Raw genomic sequence first — 15671 nt, 5'->3', positions numbered from 1 at the left:
AAATATTTGATTCTGCAATTGCATTAAAGCAAAGACAAGAAAGACAGAGCAATTAAGATCTTCTGGGCAGCATCACAGAGGAAATGACAATATCTCTGGGGCCCAAGAACCTTGATTTCAATGTTAAACTTCTTACTAACTCTCCGAACTCAGCCAGGTTCCTTCGGCTCTTTTTTAAAATGAGGGCAGAGTTTACAAATTTGGTCATCCTTGGGATTCCTTCTTTTTCTAAGTCATAACTTCCTATAAATGGGGAGTCATTCTGAAAGGAGCAGAAACTATCCAATTTAAGAAGAAGATAACTAAACTTATTTAATTAGAGTACTTGGCAGGTTATCTTGTGTCATCCCTGGTAGTACCTGAGAAGCAGTGAATGCCAGAGCAAAAAGGGACCTTCTAGAGACGTATCCATCCAGTCCTGGTTTTGTGGATGAGACCCCAAGGCCCGAGGAGAAGGAATTTGCCTGTGATTGCAAAGCTGCCTGGGGTTCAGAACCACAGACTTTAAATCCAGCTCTATTTCTAACCCTTTGTGACAGAAATACCAGTAGTAGCGATTTATGGAAATTGATCATTGCTCAGGGCACCCCATGAAGGAGAAGGCCTGAGATCAAATTCAGATGTGGATTCAAGACCCAACTCCAGATGGGCAATACAGCACAGAGAATGAGGGTTTCTGACAGAACAAGAAAAACAAAGCCTCAACCATGTATCAGTGTCTATGGGGACCCATAAGTTTATCTTCTTTCTTTTACCCATAAAACCAGGATGATTTTACCTATACCAGCTGTCGCACAGTGCAGACTGTTACAAGGCAAACCAAGTGAGAAAATACTCAAAAATGTGCTGAGGAATATGCAGAATTCAACAAATGTCGAGGATCATTGTTTTCCTTGTTGAAGCCTCTTAGGTACCTCTCTGCAGTCACTTTAAAAGCACCCAACTGAACGAGCACCTATTAATGTTTACTGTTTATAAGGCACGAGATGTCTTTGGTCCTCCTCAAAACCAAAGATCAATCATAAGCCAAGAGGAAAAATCCCAAAAATCAAGTACCAGTGATGGGCTCTGAAAGGTCAGCTGGGCAGGGAGACTCAGAATCTTGCCGTCTCCGGCTTCTTTGGCCGTCAGCCGAGCGCGGTAACTGACTACATAGAAATCACCAGCTGTTGAAACAGAGCAAAAGAAAGACCATTAGAAGCACTGGACACAAAATAAGTTGTCCATTTCCCACCAGCCTCCTTCATCCCAGAGGTTGAAGTTCATAATAATGCAACTCTCTTAGCCAGTCTTAGCAGCAGAAAAAGCTTCTTTTCAGTCTGACAGCTGACTGGCTCCCAAGGAAAGAAAACAACAAGTCACATTTTGTTCTCCATCAGCATTGACAGTGCTTGTGGTACCCAGAGCAACATCCCTGAAGCTTTATAAATAATTCAAATTAAAACTCCCAGTAAGGCTTTGAAGGCGCCTGGGCTTTGGGAGCAGTGGCCAGTTAGTGGAGCGAGCTTTGACCTTGGATCTAAAGGATTAAGGCCGTAGTCCTGGGGCTGCCTGGGATTTAGAAGCCAAGACCTTATACCAGCCTCCACAGCTCTAGAAGCTTTCATTTCCTCTTCAGGAAATGAATGGTTGAACCAGATCATCATTAAGAGCCTTTCCATCTCTATTATTCTTGTTATGTGGTTCAGAGGCTGGATGACCTGGATCCAAGACGCCAGAGAAACAATTCTTGCATGAAACGGAATGCTTCGTTGGCTAACATCAAAGATAGTCACCTATGAGATCCAGTGTATTGGTAATTTGGCAATAGGAGAGCCCAGAATCTGAATCCTAATCACACTCACTGGTTGCGTTACACACGTTTTCAGCATTCACCCTTACAAAATTTTATGTTGCAAATTCTTCTCCCTCTCTCCCTTCCCCCCCCTCCTCTCCAGGACAGGACACAATCTGATACAGGCTAAACATGAAATTCTTCTCAACATCTTTCGACATTAATCATTCTGTGCAAGAAAACTCAAATCAAAAGAGAAAAATGAGAAAACAAACAAACAAAAACAACAGCAAAAAGGTGAAACTACTATGCTTTGATCCTTCCCTCTCTCCCTCTCCCTGTCTCATGGCTCTTTCCATCCTAAGTCTATTAGAATTGCTCTCAATTATGTCATTATTGAGAAGAGCAGAGTCCACCACAGGTGATCATCACATAAGCTTGTTGTTGCTGTGTATAACATTCTCTTGGTTCTGCTCACTTCACTAAGCATCAGTTCATAAAATTCTTTCTAGGCTTTTCTGAAATCAGCCTGTTCATCAATTCTTATAAAATAATAATGTTCCATTACATCCAAATATCATCACTTATTCAGCCATTCCCTCATTGATGGGCATCCATTCAATTTGCAGTTCCCTGCCACTACAAAAAGGGCTGCTAGGTTGTGTTACTTTGAACAAATCAATCTTGAGAGACTCAGTTTCCTCATTTGTAAAATGAAATTAATAATACTAGAGGTTCCTCAGGACAGAGGTTCCTCTCAGTACTATGTAAATAAAAATTCACAACAATGTGGATTAAAATTGGATTGATTTATAGAATTACACAAATCTACGAGCAATGTACTAATATTAGAAAAGTATTAGAATAGTAATTGGGAAACTTGTATTTTATTCCCGGCTTTGTCACCTTTCATGAGAGGGTGTAAGCCATAGTCTTTTTGAGCCATCTCATCCTTACAAAGTATATGATGTTCTAACCCTGTTCTCTCCCTCTCCTATATTATATGCCACAAATTGGAATAATCACAGAAGATTATGGTGAGAAAAATTTTGGGACTTGGGAAGGGTTATACAAATAATTCCTCAAATTTGCAAACGGCTCTAAGATTTACAAACTGATTTTCCCCAATAGCAGTGCCATGAAAAAAGTAATATAAGTATAATGGTCTCCGTTTTCCAGATGAAGAAATGGTGACTCAGAGAGTTTAGCCAAGCTCACAAATGCTTCATAGACAGAATTTTATCTTGGCTCCCTTGAAACTGTATCTGGAACACTGGATGTAGAATCTGAGGACATGGATTCGGATACCATCTCTCCTTTTTGTCACCTGTGTGACCTGAAGAAGGACATTTGTTTGGTCTTCATTTTCCTCATCTATAAATTTAGCAGGTTAATGTGATAGTGTATAGGGGTCAGTAACTTGATTTTTAAAAAGAATGTTGCTGTGACTGTGCTTGAATATAAACTTATTTTGCCTGAAATACTATTTATTTTTATTTAGACAATTATAATTGTTCTTAATAGGGGTCCATAGATTCAATAGATGGTCAAAAGAGTTCCATGATACCAAAATCATTTAAAACTCCAAATGGATAGAGATGGGTTAAATTTTTACCTCTACCATTTGGGTAAGTCACTCAAGTTGTTCTGAGTTATAGTTTCATTATTAATAAAACGAGATAGTAAATGTAGATGATCTCTAAATTCTTTTCTAAATCCCAGATCTTATCATGATGCCTATTATTTTAAATCTAAATCTTGTCTATGACTCCAGGTCTAGAAAACTATTATGTATAAAGCATCTATCATGAATATCACAATAGATTCTTGACTTCCATCCCTTGGTAATTCCTTTTACATTCTTCCTCTCTCTTTATGAAAAAAAGAGTAGGCAGGCACCTAACGATTTTTCAGCAGTTGTTGCCAAACCACACAATGGTTCCAATTTGTCAAACCAAGTGAATTGTGTAAGTTGGATTTGTCTTATGAATCATGAGTTTATTTTTCTTAATGAATCTGCATGTTGTACTGTGGGCTCAATTCCAACTTTTCTTTGTCAAAGGCTTCGATCCTTAACCTGAGAATCAATAGAGCCTCCAATATTTCCATATTCTAGTCTATTTATGACCCAGAATGCTGCTTATAATCTGCATGACTCTGGAGAAACCATTTAATCATTGTGAGGCTAACTTTACTCAGCTATACAATGTTGATGATACAATTTGTTCTAATTCGCAGAATATTAATGAAAATCAAGGCAATGTACATAAATGGATGTATATGCTACAAAGTTGAGATGTGATTGTTAGCTATTAGAAAGTATTATTATAACCAAATGAGGCATTTGTGAGTATAAATGAAACTACTTCATAAATTATTTTTAAGTATGCAAAAAAGTTTGGATATTGTCGTTGCATTTAGAGATGTGTTGCAAAAAGAACTTAGCTATTTTTATTCATTTTTTCTCCTCTGCTTTGTTATTAAAACTGCTACAAGTTGAGGAAAATGGGTCATTTCAAAATTTTTTTCCCTAAAAAAAGGTAGAGGAAAATTAGAAGATTGTGTTAAACTATTTTACCAGCATAATCTTTAGGAAACACTAAAATGTATTCATATTTTCTCATTAAGAGATGAATTCCTTTTTTCTATCCCTATAATTAGCACAACTTATAACTAGATTGCAAAGTATTCTCTGTGACGATATATTGAACCAGTTGTGTACATAGAGCTGGCAGCACCTTAAGAATATATAATCCAACTTCCTCGGTTTGCATACGAGTACACTGACCTGACAAGGAAAGAGAAAGGACGTACCCAAAATCACTAGAGGTAACATCAAAGTCATTATTTGAATCCTGGTTTCTGACAGCAAAGTCAAATCCTTATTCTATTATAATACATGGTCTATATTTGAGAAACAAAATAGAAAATGGCATGATTATCAGCTATAACAAAGAAAAAAAAACTTGCTGTTGAAACGTACAGATGTCAAACTGGAAGAGATAGCTAATACCTTTGGTGACAGAGACAGAAACCAAGACAGATTGTTGGGTCAAATCTAATCCTATTACCATGAATAGTGAAAATTATCATGTTAAACTTAGGTTCAAAAAATCAATTTTGCAAACTCCACACAAGGAGGACATGGAGAGATGGCAAGTTCACCAAAGTAAAAAAAAACAAACAAAAAAAAATAACACAGTAGTGTTTTAATGTATGTCAAACTCAAATTGATTCAATAATGTGACACTGAAGTCATGGAAGCTCATGCAAATGTAAGCTACATTAAGAAAACCAATAGTATCTCTAATAAAGAAGAGCTGGTTCTTCAGTACTTGGCCTAGCACAAACCATTAATTTTACTCCATCTGTTATTTATTGTTGTAGGGAGAAAGAATTCCCTCTACCACTGTCAGTCAGCATGCACAACATCTGGCATGTGCTTTCAATCATTCCAGTCACATCTGGCTCTCTGTGACCCCATTTGGGGTTTTCTTGACAAAGACACTGGGGTGATTGGCCATTTCCTCCTCCAGCTCATTTTATAGATGAGGAACTGGGGCAAACAGGGTGAAGTGACTTAGAGTCACATAACCAGATGGATCTTCTTCTTTATGCCTAGCATTGTACCCAAAGTGCCATCTAGTTGGTGCAGAGCAGATGCTCAATAAAGATATATTAGTTATTGATTGAATGATAAAAATCAGCCTGCAAATCAAGAGTCTTAAAAAGTGTCCAGGGGAACTGAAGTTGGGACTTTCCCATGCTCCCCCAACCAATGGGTATCACAAGGAGAAATGGAACCAGGTTTTCTGGCCCAAGGTCAGTTCTTGATCATTTCATGTTCTCTCCATGAATATCTTGTAAGTACTAGATGCTCCTTTTGGAAGGTCAGTGGATGATAGAATTTGAGATCTAGAACTGGAAAGTATCAGCAGAAGCTGTGAAAACAAACACCCTGAGAAGTAAAATGACTTGTGCATGATTGTCAGTCGTTGCTCCAACTACAACAACCCTGATGGTCTAATGGGGAGGAAGAATAGTGAGCAAAGACATGGTTCTTTCAAGTTTGCAAAGCGCTTTGTAATGTAATGTATAAAATCTATTGGCTAATATATCATCTATACATTATCTAATATGTAAAATATAGAATAGTGAACATCTGCAAAACTATTGAATCATAAATTGGATTGCTGGCTTACTCAAATGGGGAATTTTAGTTTACAGAAGACAAAATTTAAACTTCTCTCCAAACATCTGAAGGACTTTCTGAGAGGAAAAGTCTTATAAGACTTGTTTTTGCTTGGCCTGGATCAAAGGAGAAAAGATACAGAAAGGTAGTTTGGTCTTATTTTACTCAATCAAGTATTTTTATCAAGTTCTTAACTTCCTGATAATTTTATTTCTACCTCAGTGGAATAGCCTGTCCAGAGAAGCAGCGAGGTAGATCTTCCCCTTCTCAGAGGTCTTCAAGCAAAGACCCAAATATCACTGAAGGATTTGTAGATGGGATTCTGGTTTGCCCGGGTACTGGAATGGAATAAATGGTTTCTGAGGAGATCCTGTGATAATGGCATGTTAATAAACTAGATTTTGTAGCTAATTAAGAATTAACACTGACTGACCTTCATTCTTTTTCAGGAGCTGAGCATAAGTTGACATGCTCAACATCTCAGGGTCATAATTGTGAACTATGAGCAAAAGCTGGATAACCATGTGCTAGGTTGCTAGAGAGGGAATTGCACTTCAGGCATATACTAGATTAGATGAGTTTAGAATAACATTCATTTGTGAGAAGGACTCATTTTTTATTGCTCATACTAACAATTTATATCATCTCTGTATGAGGGTTAGAAAGGTGAAGGATGGAGAGTTGGATGTTGGTATTTTAAGTTTTTTTTTTCTTTTAGCTAAATCCCTAATGTTTCTTTTCCAACCTACTTTTCTGGCTCTAGTTCATAAAATTAATTCTTATGTACTTCACGTTTGAGCCAAAATAGCCTCCTTTCTGTTTCCCAAACATATTTTTGAAAGATTCTGTTTCTTTCTGTTTTTTAATTTTATTTAACTCTGAACTTAGCACCAAATAAAAATACATTTCTGTGTACATGGTAGAGCTGAAGGAGGACTACATGAAATGTTTAATTTCCATTATGTACAGAAAAGCTTTTCTTTTTAGGCATATAATTAAAAGTGCTACTTCCAAAGTTTCCTACTTGTCTGTGATTACTTCTGGCCTTCCTTGGGGTCTTTTTATATGCATTTGTTAAAAATTCTTCAATGACTCTTGTTTCTTCTGTCTTTCTCATTCCTTTTCTGTCTCTCTCTCTCCTTATTCCTTTTTTTTCTCTGACTCTTTCCATATCTATATCTGTCTCACACTCTCTGGCTTTCACTTTGTCTCTCTCATTCTCTTCACTTTAACACATAATCCTCTTGTCCTTCCCATTTCTTCCTGAAGGGGAAAAAATCCTTTGAAAGAAATATGCTATGATAATTGTGAAAATATGTATAGGAGAATGGCAAATATTTAATATATATTAGATTATTGCTGTCTAGGGGAGGGAGAAAAATTTGGAGCACAGGAATGAATGTTGAAAATTAACTATGCATAGGTTTTAAAAACAAAAAGCTAAAAAAAGATATATGCTGAATTCTAATAGATTTGAGATAGAAAAAGTCCTCTATATCTAAAAGGAGGACTATGGAGACAGAATGTGGATCAAAGCATAGGATTTTATCCTTTTTGTTTGTTTTTGCTTTATTGTGGTTTTCCCCTTTTGGTTTGATTTTTTCTTGAACAATATGACAAATATGTTTCAAAGAATTGCACTTATTTAACCTATGTCAGATTGCTGTCTGGGGTGCAGAGAGGTAAGGGAGACACATTTGGAAAACAGAGTTGGACAAAATGAATATTGAAATCTAACTTTACATGTATTTGGAAAAATAAAATACTCTTGAAAATTTAAAATAAATATAGTGAACAAGATAACTGGAGATGACTCTGGTTTTACAGATAAGGAAACGGAGGCAAACAGGGTTAAATGACTTGCCCATGCCATACATCTTGTGTTAAAGGCGAGATGTGAAACCAGGAAGATAAACCTTGACTCCAGGCCTGGAATTCTGGCCTTTTTCCTCATTTTAGGCATATAAAATAAATGTTTAGTGACCATCAACCTCTCTCAACCTTAATTTTTTTTAATCTGTATAGTGAATAGCAATCATTTCACCAGGTATTGTGAGGATCAAATAAGATAAGATAGGTAAAATGCTTGGCAAAATTTTGCAGAACCATATAAATGTCATCATTTTTGAATAGAAAAGACAATGGATTTAAAATCTTTGGATCCAAATGCGAATCTTGATTCTAATTTGAATCATTTGTATGATCTTATCATTTCAGGGCTTTTATTTCCTATTCTGTAAAATGAGATTGCTTCTAAAATCTATAAAGAAGGCTTTTTTCTCTTTAAAAAAATAGAAATATGCCAAAGGAAACAAAACAAGTTCCTAAGATGGCATATGAAATTTTAGACCTGCTTCTGTGTACTTTGTCTCAGGAGGTGCAGCAGACTGGACTTCAGGGTTTGGGACTCACATTTGGTCACTGTATGGATCCAAGTTCTTAGTCCTTCCCATCTCTTAGATGCATCTTAGGCTTCCCTGCCTCGTGCTATGCTTTTACCTCCATTATTGCTGTGTCTAAAATGACCTCCCTCCCAACTCTGCTCCTTTACATCTGCGCATACAACTAGTGAGAGCTTCTCTAGAAATGACAGCTCGTGTATAAAGCACCCAAGACCCTTCAGCCTAGAAGGGAGCTCTCCACTGGGTGACTCCCACAGGACTTTCTTTTTATTTTAGCTACTTCTGTCACTCCTTCACTCTCTACGAAGGTATCTTCTCTCCTCTATCAGACTGAAAGTTTATTCCCAGCACCTAGTAACCATGTAATCCCTGTGAGATCACATCTCCTACCATCTAATAACCAAAAGGACAGTTGGGGGCACAGTGGGTAGGGTGTCAGGCCTAGAGTGAGGAAGGATCATCTTCCCAAGTTCAAATCTAGCCTCAGATACTTATTACCTGTGTGATCCTGGCAAAGTCACTTAGCCTGGATTGCCTCAGTTTCCTCAGCTGTAAAATAATCTACTACAGAAGGAAATGGTAAGCTACTCTCATATCTTTGCTAAGGAAACCTCAAATGGCTCATGAAGAGTCAGACATGATTGAACAAACTCAAGAATAACAATAAATATGTATATGTGTACATATCTGTATGTATGTATGTAGATATACAAACAGGGCACTGAGAGGGGAAGTCACTTACCTTGGTCACATAGGCAACATGAGCTACAGACAGGGCTTGAACTCAGTTATATCTCACTCCCAAACTCTCTGTATTGCAGGTCAATGTTATTATTATAAAGCCATAACCAAATGAATAGGGTATGTGTGTACTATATATATTTATATATATATGTAATATATTCTAATTTGTTTTTGCTTTCTTATACAAATTTGAGAGGGACACAGTACACTACCTGGGATCATGGGATCATAGATCCCATGTGGATCAGAGATATAAAGCCAGAAAGAACTTCTGAGACCCTCTAGTTCAACTCTCTCAGTCAATAGCCAAAAAAAGGAAGCACTAGAAAATAAATGAGTTCCTAAAGTCATACTGGGCGTAAGCTTCAGAGGCAGCATTTGGATCCAGGTCTTCTAACTAGAGCTGGGCAGCACCTTTTCTTCTGTACCAAGCTGTCTCCCTCCATAATAAATGGTGTCTAATCTAGTGGGGTTTTATTATATTAAGCACAGGCCGGTTACCTTGGAGAAACTTCTTTCTGAACACCTGGAGCCTGTCTGAAGTCTTATTTCCAGAGGAGTCCAGCACAGTGAGGCCCATAATGTTGTCCAGCAAGACAAGGTCTGAGAGATTGGCTGCGGACGGAGTCCTGGAGTTGTTGATGAGCAGCCTCACGGAGGCCGTCTCGGGCTCGCTCTGCCCGGACACCTAAAGCAAAGCGGAGGAGAAATCAGTGGGATGCTCCTCCCCCCGGGGCACACTGGTCAAATGGGCCAGAGACATGGGATCTCTGGCAAGGGGGCTGCTTGGGACTTTGCAGCTTGCTAATGATCTGTCAGGCTGCTCCATCTCAAGTTCCCAGGGAGGTGGGAACTCATGCATGATGAGCTGTTGCCTGGAGACTCCGTGATCGAAAACCTCCATTTTGAGCTAGAGTACAGCAGCTTTCGCAGAGAAATGTTAGCTGTGGGTTCAATTAGGAATCCGGGAACCTGTACCCCGACCTGGTGGGAAAGGCACAAAGTGTAATGTCGAAATCAGAGCTTGGCAGGCACCCCATCAGCGTTAGCACAGGGAGCACGTCATTAAGGTGAGAATTTTTCAGAAATTATAAATGGAGTTAGGCTATATTTCTTTCTCTTTTTGAGACCCATAAAGACACATTTCATGGCCTAATCTCTCCATTATATTTAAACGGAAAGAATGGCATAGTGGAAAGAGCCCTGGACATACACAAGTTCTTCAATGGTTTCTGGCTCTTCCTGACCTCCTTGGGGGTTTTCTTGGTAGAGAGACTAGAATGGTTTGTAATTTCCTTCTCCAGCTCATCTTCTAGAGAAGAAACCGGGGACAACAGCATGAAATGACTAGCCCAGAGTAGAAAGTGTTTGAAGGTGGATTTGAACTCAAAGAAGAATCTCACCATCTTCAGGTCCAGTACTCTATGCACCGTGCTGCCTCGCTACCCAAGAGAAACAAGATCTGTGTTCAAGTCCTGGTTCCCATCAGAGTTCTTGTAACAAACTCTCATGTTTGTGAAACTTAGTTTCTGTGATATGGGGGTGATACTCGAGGCCTTTTTAGAATGGTGTGCCATGCTAGAACATTAACAGAAAAGACTCTGAGATATTCCAATCAACACCTAGTGACATTTTACATTAGATATTTAGTAAAACTTAACACATGGATGTGATTGTGATGACTATGATAGTGTGGCAAGGAACCAAGATACACTGAAATTAGCTTTATGAATGATTACAGATGGTTGGACTCCTTGACCTCCAAGTATCATGGCAGCTAGAAAATTTTGGTTCTAATCATTTGACATGGTAATTGGAAAAGAAATTTGAGTTTCAAACAAAGGGAGATCCATTGTGGGAAAGCTTCGAAGAAAATCCTAATATTGTTATTTTTTTCATAATCTCAGTCTTCTAGCTATGTTGAAGTACTAACTCTAAAATAATAGTGATTAAGAAATGTTGGGAGAGAACTGGTTAGATGCTAAGAGAGTCTCATGTGATTGAGCTGGGGAGGGAGCTTTTTGTTGTCTTTTAACAGGCATTCCTTCTCAGTCTAAGACTGACCTAGTGCTAATGGAGAGGAGCCTAAATCACCCCTGCTGACCTGCAAACTGATACTGACTTTGGTAAAATATCTGCCTCTAACCTTCAAAAGAATCAGCAAGTCAAACTATAGAAATTGTAAGAAAAGAAAAAGTGACTACATCTACCCCTACTAGACCAAAAGACTCAACTGGCCATTTGATAATGACCAATGATAGTGGCAAGAAAGAAATCCAATGAGCCACAAATTCCTTCCAAGAGAAAACATCATTAACAGAGCTTTGCAAATACCTTTTAAAAGAAGACATATTTGGGGAATAGTAATGATGGTTCCCTCCCTATTTAGAAATCAATAAAATGAATGTTTTCAGGAAGATGACTGATTAAAAACTTTAAGGTTGTCTTCCAGCCAAATGACGAGGAAATACCCAGATGGCTAACTTGACCGCTGCTCACAAAGCATCTGTTCAGCTATATTTAAAATACTTTTAAAAAACAGGCAAGATAAAACATAAGATATTAATTAGATTTCAAAATGGAAGCTATCTTTTCTTTAAAGTACCTAAGTGCAACTAATTTACACTTCTTATTGCTCTCAGATTCTGGTATGATAATTTGGGTACCGTGAGGGAAGTTTTAATTTGACCTAAAACAAAAGGATGTCTTAACAGTCTCACTTAAAAAGCATGATGGAAAACATCGGAGTGAACATTAATAGGAGAAAAAGAAGCAGCCTTATGATGGAAATATATTATGGACTGCCTGCCTCAGTGGAAGATCAAGATAAGGTCTTAAATATAGCTGCTTTTTTTGTTTTCTCTTATCTTTAAGAGCATATTGCAATGAAAAGATGGAGAGTACTACATAGGAAATTAAGCTCTTTTTCTTCAACTTTATGCCTTGTCTTCCATTATTAGAATATAATTTCCTGAGGGGCAGAGACTATTGCTTGTATTTGCATCCTGATATGTTGTAAAGATTTTTCTTGTTGTGTTATTCATTATTTCCCCTATGTGACTTGTGATCCTTTGGTCATGTTTTAGCTGATATATTTCATCATAATATTTCATAGAGTTTTTGATTTGAAAAGTACCTTTGAGATCATTATATTTGACCTCTGAACCAATTCAAGAGTCCCTTCTGTAATAAATATGACAGATGTTCATTCTATCATTGTTGAAACATCTGAATGCTTTTCATATAATTAAGAATTGGTGGGATATGAGTTATGACTGGAATATGGCAATATAATGGAATAATTTATTCAAAAGAAATATTTAGTGGAGGAGGGAGGAACTAAGCAATCTGGTATTAGATGTACAACATAGACTACTGAGGTAGAAAAGGAAACATAGTTTAGGAAATATTAAAAAAATAGATTATTCCAATGCAGCATGACACAGCAATGAAGGGAAACCTCAGTCATCTGCTAAGCTTCTTTCATTTCCACAAACAGACATGATGAAATTCATGACTTGTCTGTATGGTGATTTTATTCTCTGGCAGGTCAAAAAAGAATGGCAGGAGTCTATGATTTTAATTGGAATTCGTTGGACCAAGAAGAAAAGATGGTGAGAACATGGAAATGAAGGCTGCCTCCAGAAGGTTGATGTGGTCCTTTACAAAAGGGCTGGGAACCTAGGTGATCAGAATGAACCGAGTCCGGAGATGAATGTTAAAGATGAGCACAAAGCCTTCATCTGCTACACTGGAGGCATGGATCCAAGTAGTGAGAGCATACTTTTCATGGAAGGTAGGGTGATAACAGATGAGAAAAGAAAGAACCAGTTGTCATTTTGTTCATGAATTTTCCACTAATGAGACTAGTCTTTGGATGAGGAAAAAGAAATTACATGTAATTGCTGCAAAGTAAAACTCAAAATTAAGGAGAAGATAGAGTCCATTGCTACCTTCAGAAAATACAAGTCACTAGGATGAGATGAACTATATGGTAAAAGCACTGAGAGTAATTTCATGAAGAGGAGAAGAAATGCCATGGGACTGGAGAAAAGGCTGTTTCTTATTTTTAAGAAGAATAAAGGATACTTTCCAAACCAGAATATGATTAGTTTCTCCCTAATTCCTGAGGAAATTTTGGAATAAATAATTAAAGGGACAGAATATGTTTAAGAAACTATCAGTGATCTTTTAGCGTCAGAAAGGCTTCTTCAAGAAGAAATTATGCCAAACTAGACTCATTTTCTATCGGTTTTTGATTGAATTACAAGACTGGTAGAGATCACAGGGGAAAAGACCTGCATTTGAGCAAAGAATTTGACAAAGCCATTCATAATATCCTTACAGATAAGAAGCAAACCGTTGGCAGGATGATAGGTTAGTATCCAAAGCATTACCAAAACTTTGGTCTTCCCTGACGGTGAGTCTGGAATGCTTTCTACTCTACTATACTGTCTCCCCTGCCAAATTGATAGGGGTTGGTACCATTTTTTGAAGCTCAGGAAGGCAATGGTCTGAACTACAGACACCAAGGGACATCATTTTCCAGTTACAGAAAGCCATGAATGTTGTCTCTAGAGTCAGAGAGAAGCTAAAGTTCTCAATTATGGAAGACATGTCTCCATAATAAAATGGTGAATGTTTCAAGTATCAACTATAAAAGAATATTAAAGCATTCAAGGCTCCTGTGTTTTACTACATATGTGGAACTAGGATGATTCATCTTTAAAGCACAATCATTGTGCTTTAAATAATCACTATCATTTATTGAAACAAAATGCATTTTTCTCCTCAAATGCAACCCACACGTGAAAACTTACCATTGCACATTTTTGGAAAATTATCCCATACTCGGAAGACACAGAAATTCTGGAAGCATCTTCATGCTGGAAAAAAAAAATCAGTCAGAGAAATCCATTCCAAGCCATGTGCTCTTTGTAGAACAGAGCTACAACACACTTAGATGAAGATGAGAAGTGGTGATGATGAAGGCCAATGACCACAAACAGAATGTCTGCTTCTGTTTGACAGCTTTGCCATTTTATCTGGCAGATTCCAGAACAAGCTACTGAATTTAGACCAGGAAAGAACCTCAGAGATCAGCTTATCCAGAAATTTAATTTTATGAATAAGGAAACCGAGGCTCAGAGAGATGAAATATTATGACTGGTGCTGTTCACAAAATACACAGAAAAGTCCTGATTTGAACCTAAGTATCCTGAGAATGTTATATATTAGAAAGCAAGTCAAGAAGACTTGGGTTCAAGTCTTAGCACTGACACTAAATGCTTGTGACTTTGGGCAAGTTATTTAAAGTACACTAAATATCTCTGTAAAACTCAAAGTGGCAGACAAATGCCAACATGCACTGGTAGAAGATATTTCTTTACCAAGGACTTCTCAATGCCAATGCATCAGAGTTCCAATACTGCTTTATATTTTGACTCTAAATCCAATGTTTCCTCCCCTATAGCAGGACACTTAATATTTCCCCTGAATTTTAGATGCCTAAAAATGTGGATAATAATACCGAATCTCTCCAAGTCATATCACTGTTGCTTATAGAATTGGACAATATCTATGCAGGCACTATGTAAATTCCAAAATACTTATGTAATGAGAATATAAAATTAAAAATAGAGAATTTTCTTTATTTCTTTTTTATTTCAAAATTCAATATGAAATAATGAAAACTTTTTGAACGCACTTTGTCATTCTTAAAAACTATCTAAATGGGAAATATCATTGTCATCATAATCTCTATCAGAAATATATTTGCTTAGTTATAAGGCATATATAATTTGTATAACTTGAAAAAAAATGGCCTGTAAGAAATAGCTCAATTGTTCTTTGCTTTTGCTTTTGTGTGAGATCAGAAACTGAGTGCAGGTGTATGGGAGATCAATCATATGGAGGAAAAGACCCAGCTGGCTATTTTAGACTTTGCACATAGATTACCATTGAGAACTCACTTTCACCCTATAAAAATCAATTTGCCTACTTTTAAAATGCGGCTACTAATATGTTCTACTATCAGCCTCTCGAGACTGTACCCAAAGGTACATTGCAGCTTTAACTCGATGATTTTGAGCTCTGTGACATCAAAGACATGACCTTCTCAGATCTTGCCTCCAAAATTAACCACCTAAGGCAATGTTCTTTGCCTAACTGTCCTTTCCTATAGCAGGTCATCATTTTAGTCAAATGCTTCTCAACATTAAGGGAAGATTCCCATCAGCTGCTACTGAGCATGCCAAATTTTTAGACCTACAGCTTGCCTCACCTGGCAGAGAGATGTTAGTAGTCAAGTTTAATGCCTAGCTTTTGGTGTTGTTGAGTGGTTAGCTGTTTTTATTCATGTGTGATTCTGGGACTCTTTTTGGATTTTCTTGGCAAAGATCTTGGAACAGTGTGCCATTTTCTTCTCGGGTTCATTTTACAGATTAGGACACTGAGGCAAAGAGAGTTAAGTGACTTGCCGAGATCACACAGGGTCTGAAGCTGGATTTGAACTTGGATTTTCTTAATTCAGGTCCAATTCTCTACCCACAATGGTACC

The 15671-nt window shown here is 37.4% G+C and overlaps 1 protein-coding gene across 1 annotated transcript in view; it reads right to left on the bottom strand.

Moving 5' to 3' along the window:
• The window catches only part of EVC2 (EvC ciliary complex subunit 2), a 163671-nt gene that overhangs the window by 122866 nt on the left and 25134 nt on the right, over positions 1-15671 (bottom strand). The window contains exons 4-6 of the mRNA XM_051967556.1: positions 13933-13998; positions 9614-9800; positions 1057-1166 (exon numbers count right to left, since the gene is read on the bottom strand). Of these exons, the coding sequence (XP_051823516.1) occupies positions 1057-1166; positions 9614-9800; positions 13933-13998 (363 nt within the window). The remainder of the gene's footprint in view (positions 1-1056; positions 1167-9613; positions 9801-13932; positions 13999-15671) is intronic.

The sequence above is a fragment of the Antechinus flavipes genome, chromosome 6 (genome assembly GCF_016432865.1).
Source record: "Antechinus flavipes isolate AdamAnt ecotype Samford, QLD, Australia chromosome 6, AdamAnt_v2, whole genome shotgun sequence".
NCBI classification, from domain to species: Eukaryota; Metazoa; Chordata; class Mammalia; order Dasyuromorphia; family Dasyuridae; genus Antechinus; species Antechinus flavipes.
Note: the sequence above shows the minus strand (reverse complement) of the source record. Positions and strands in the feature narration are given on the sequence as shown.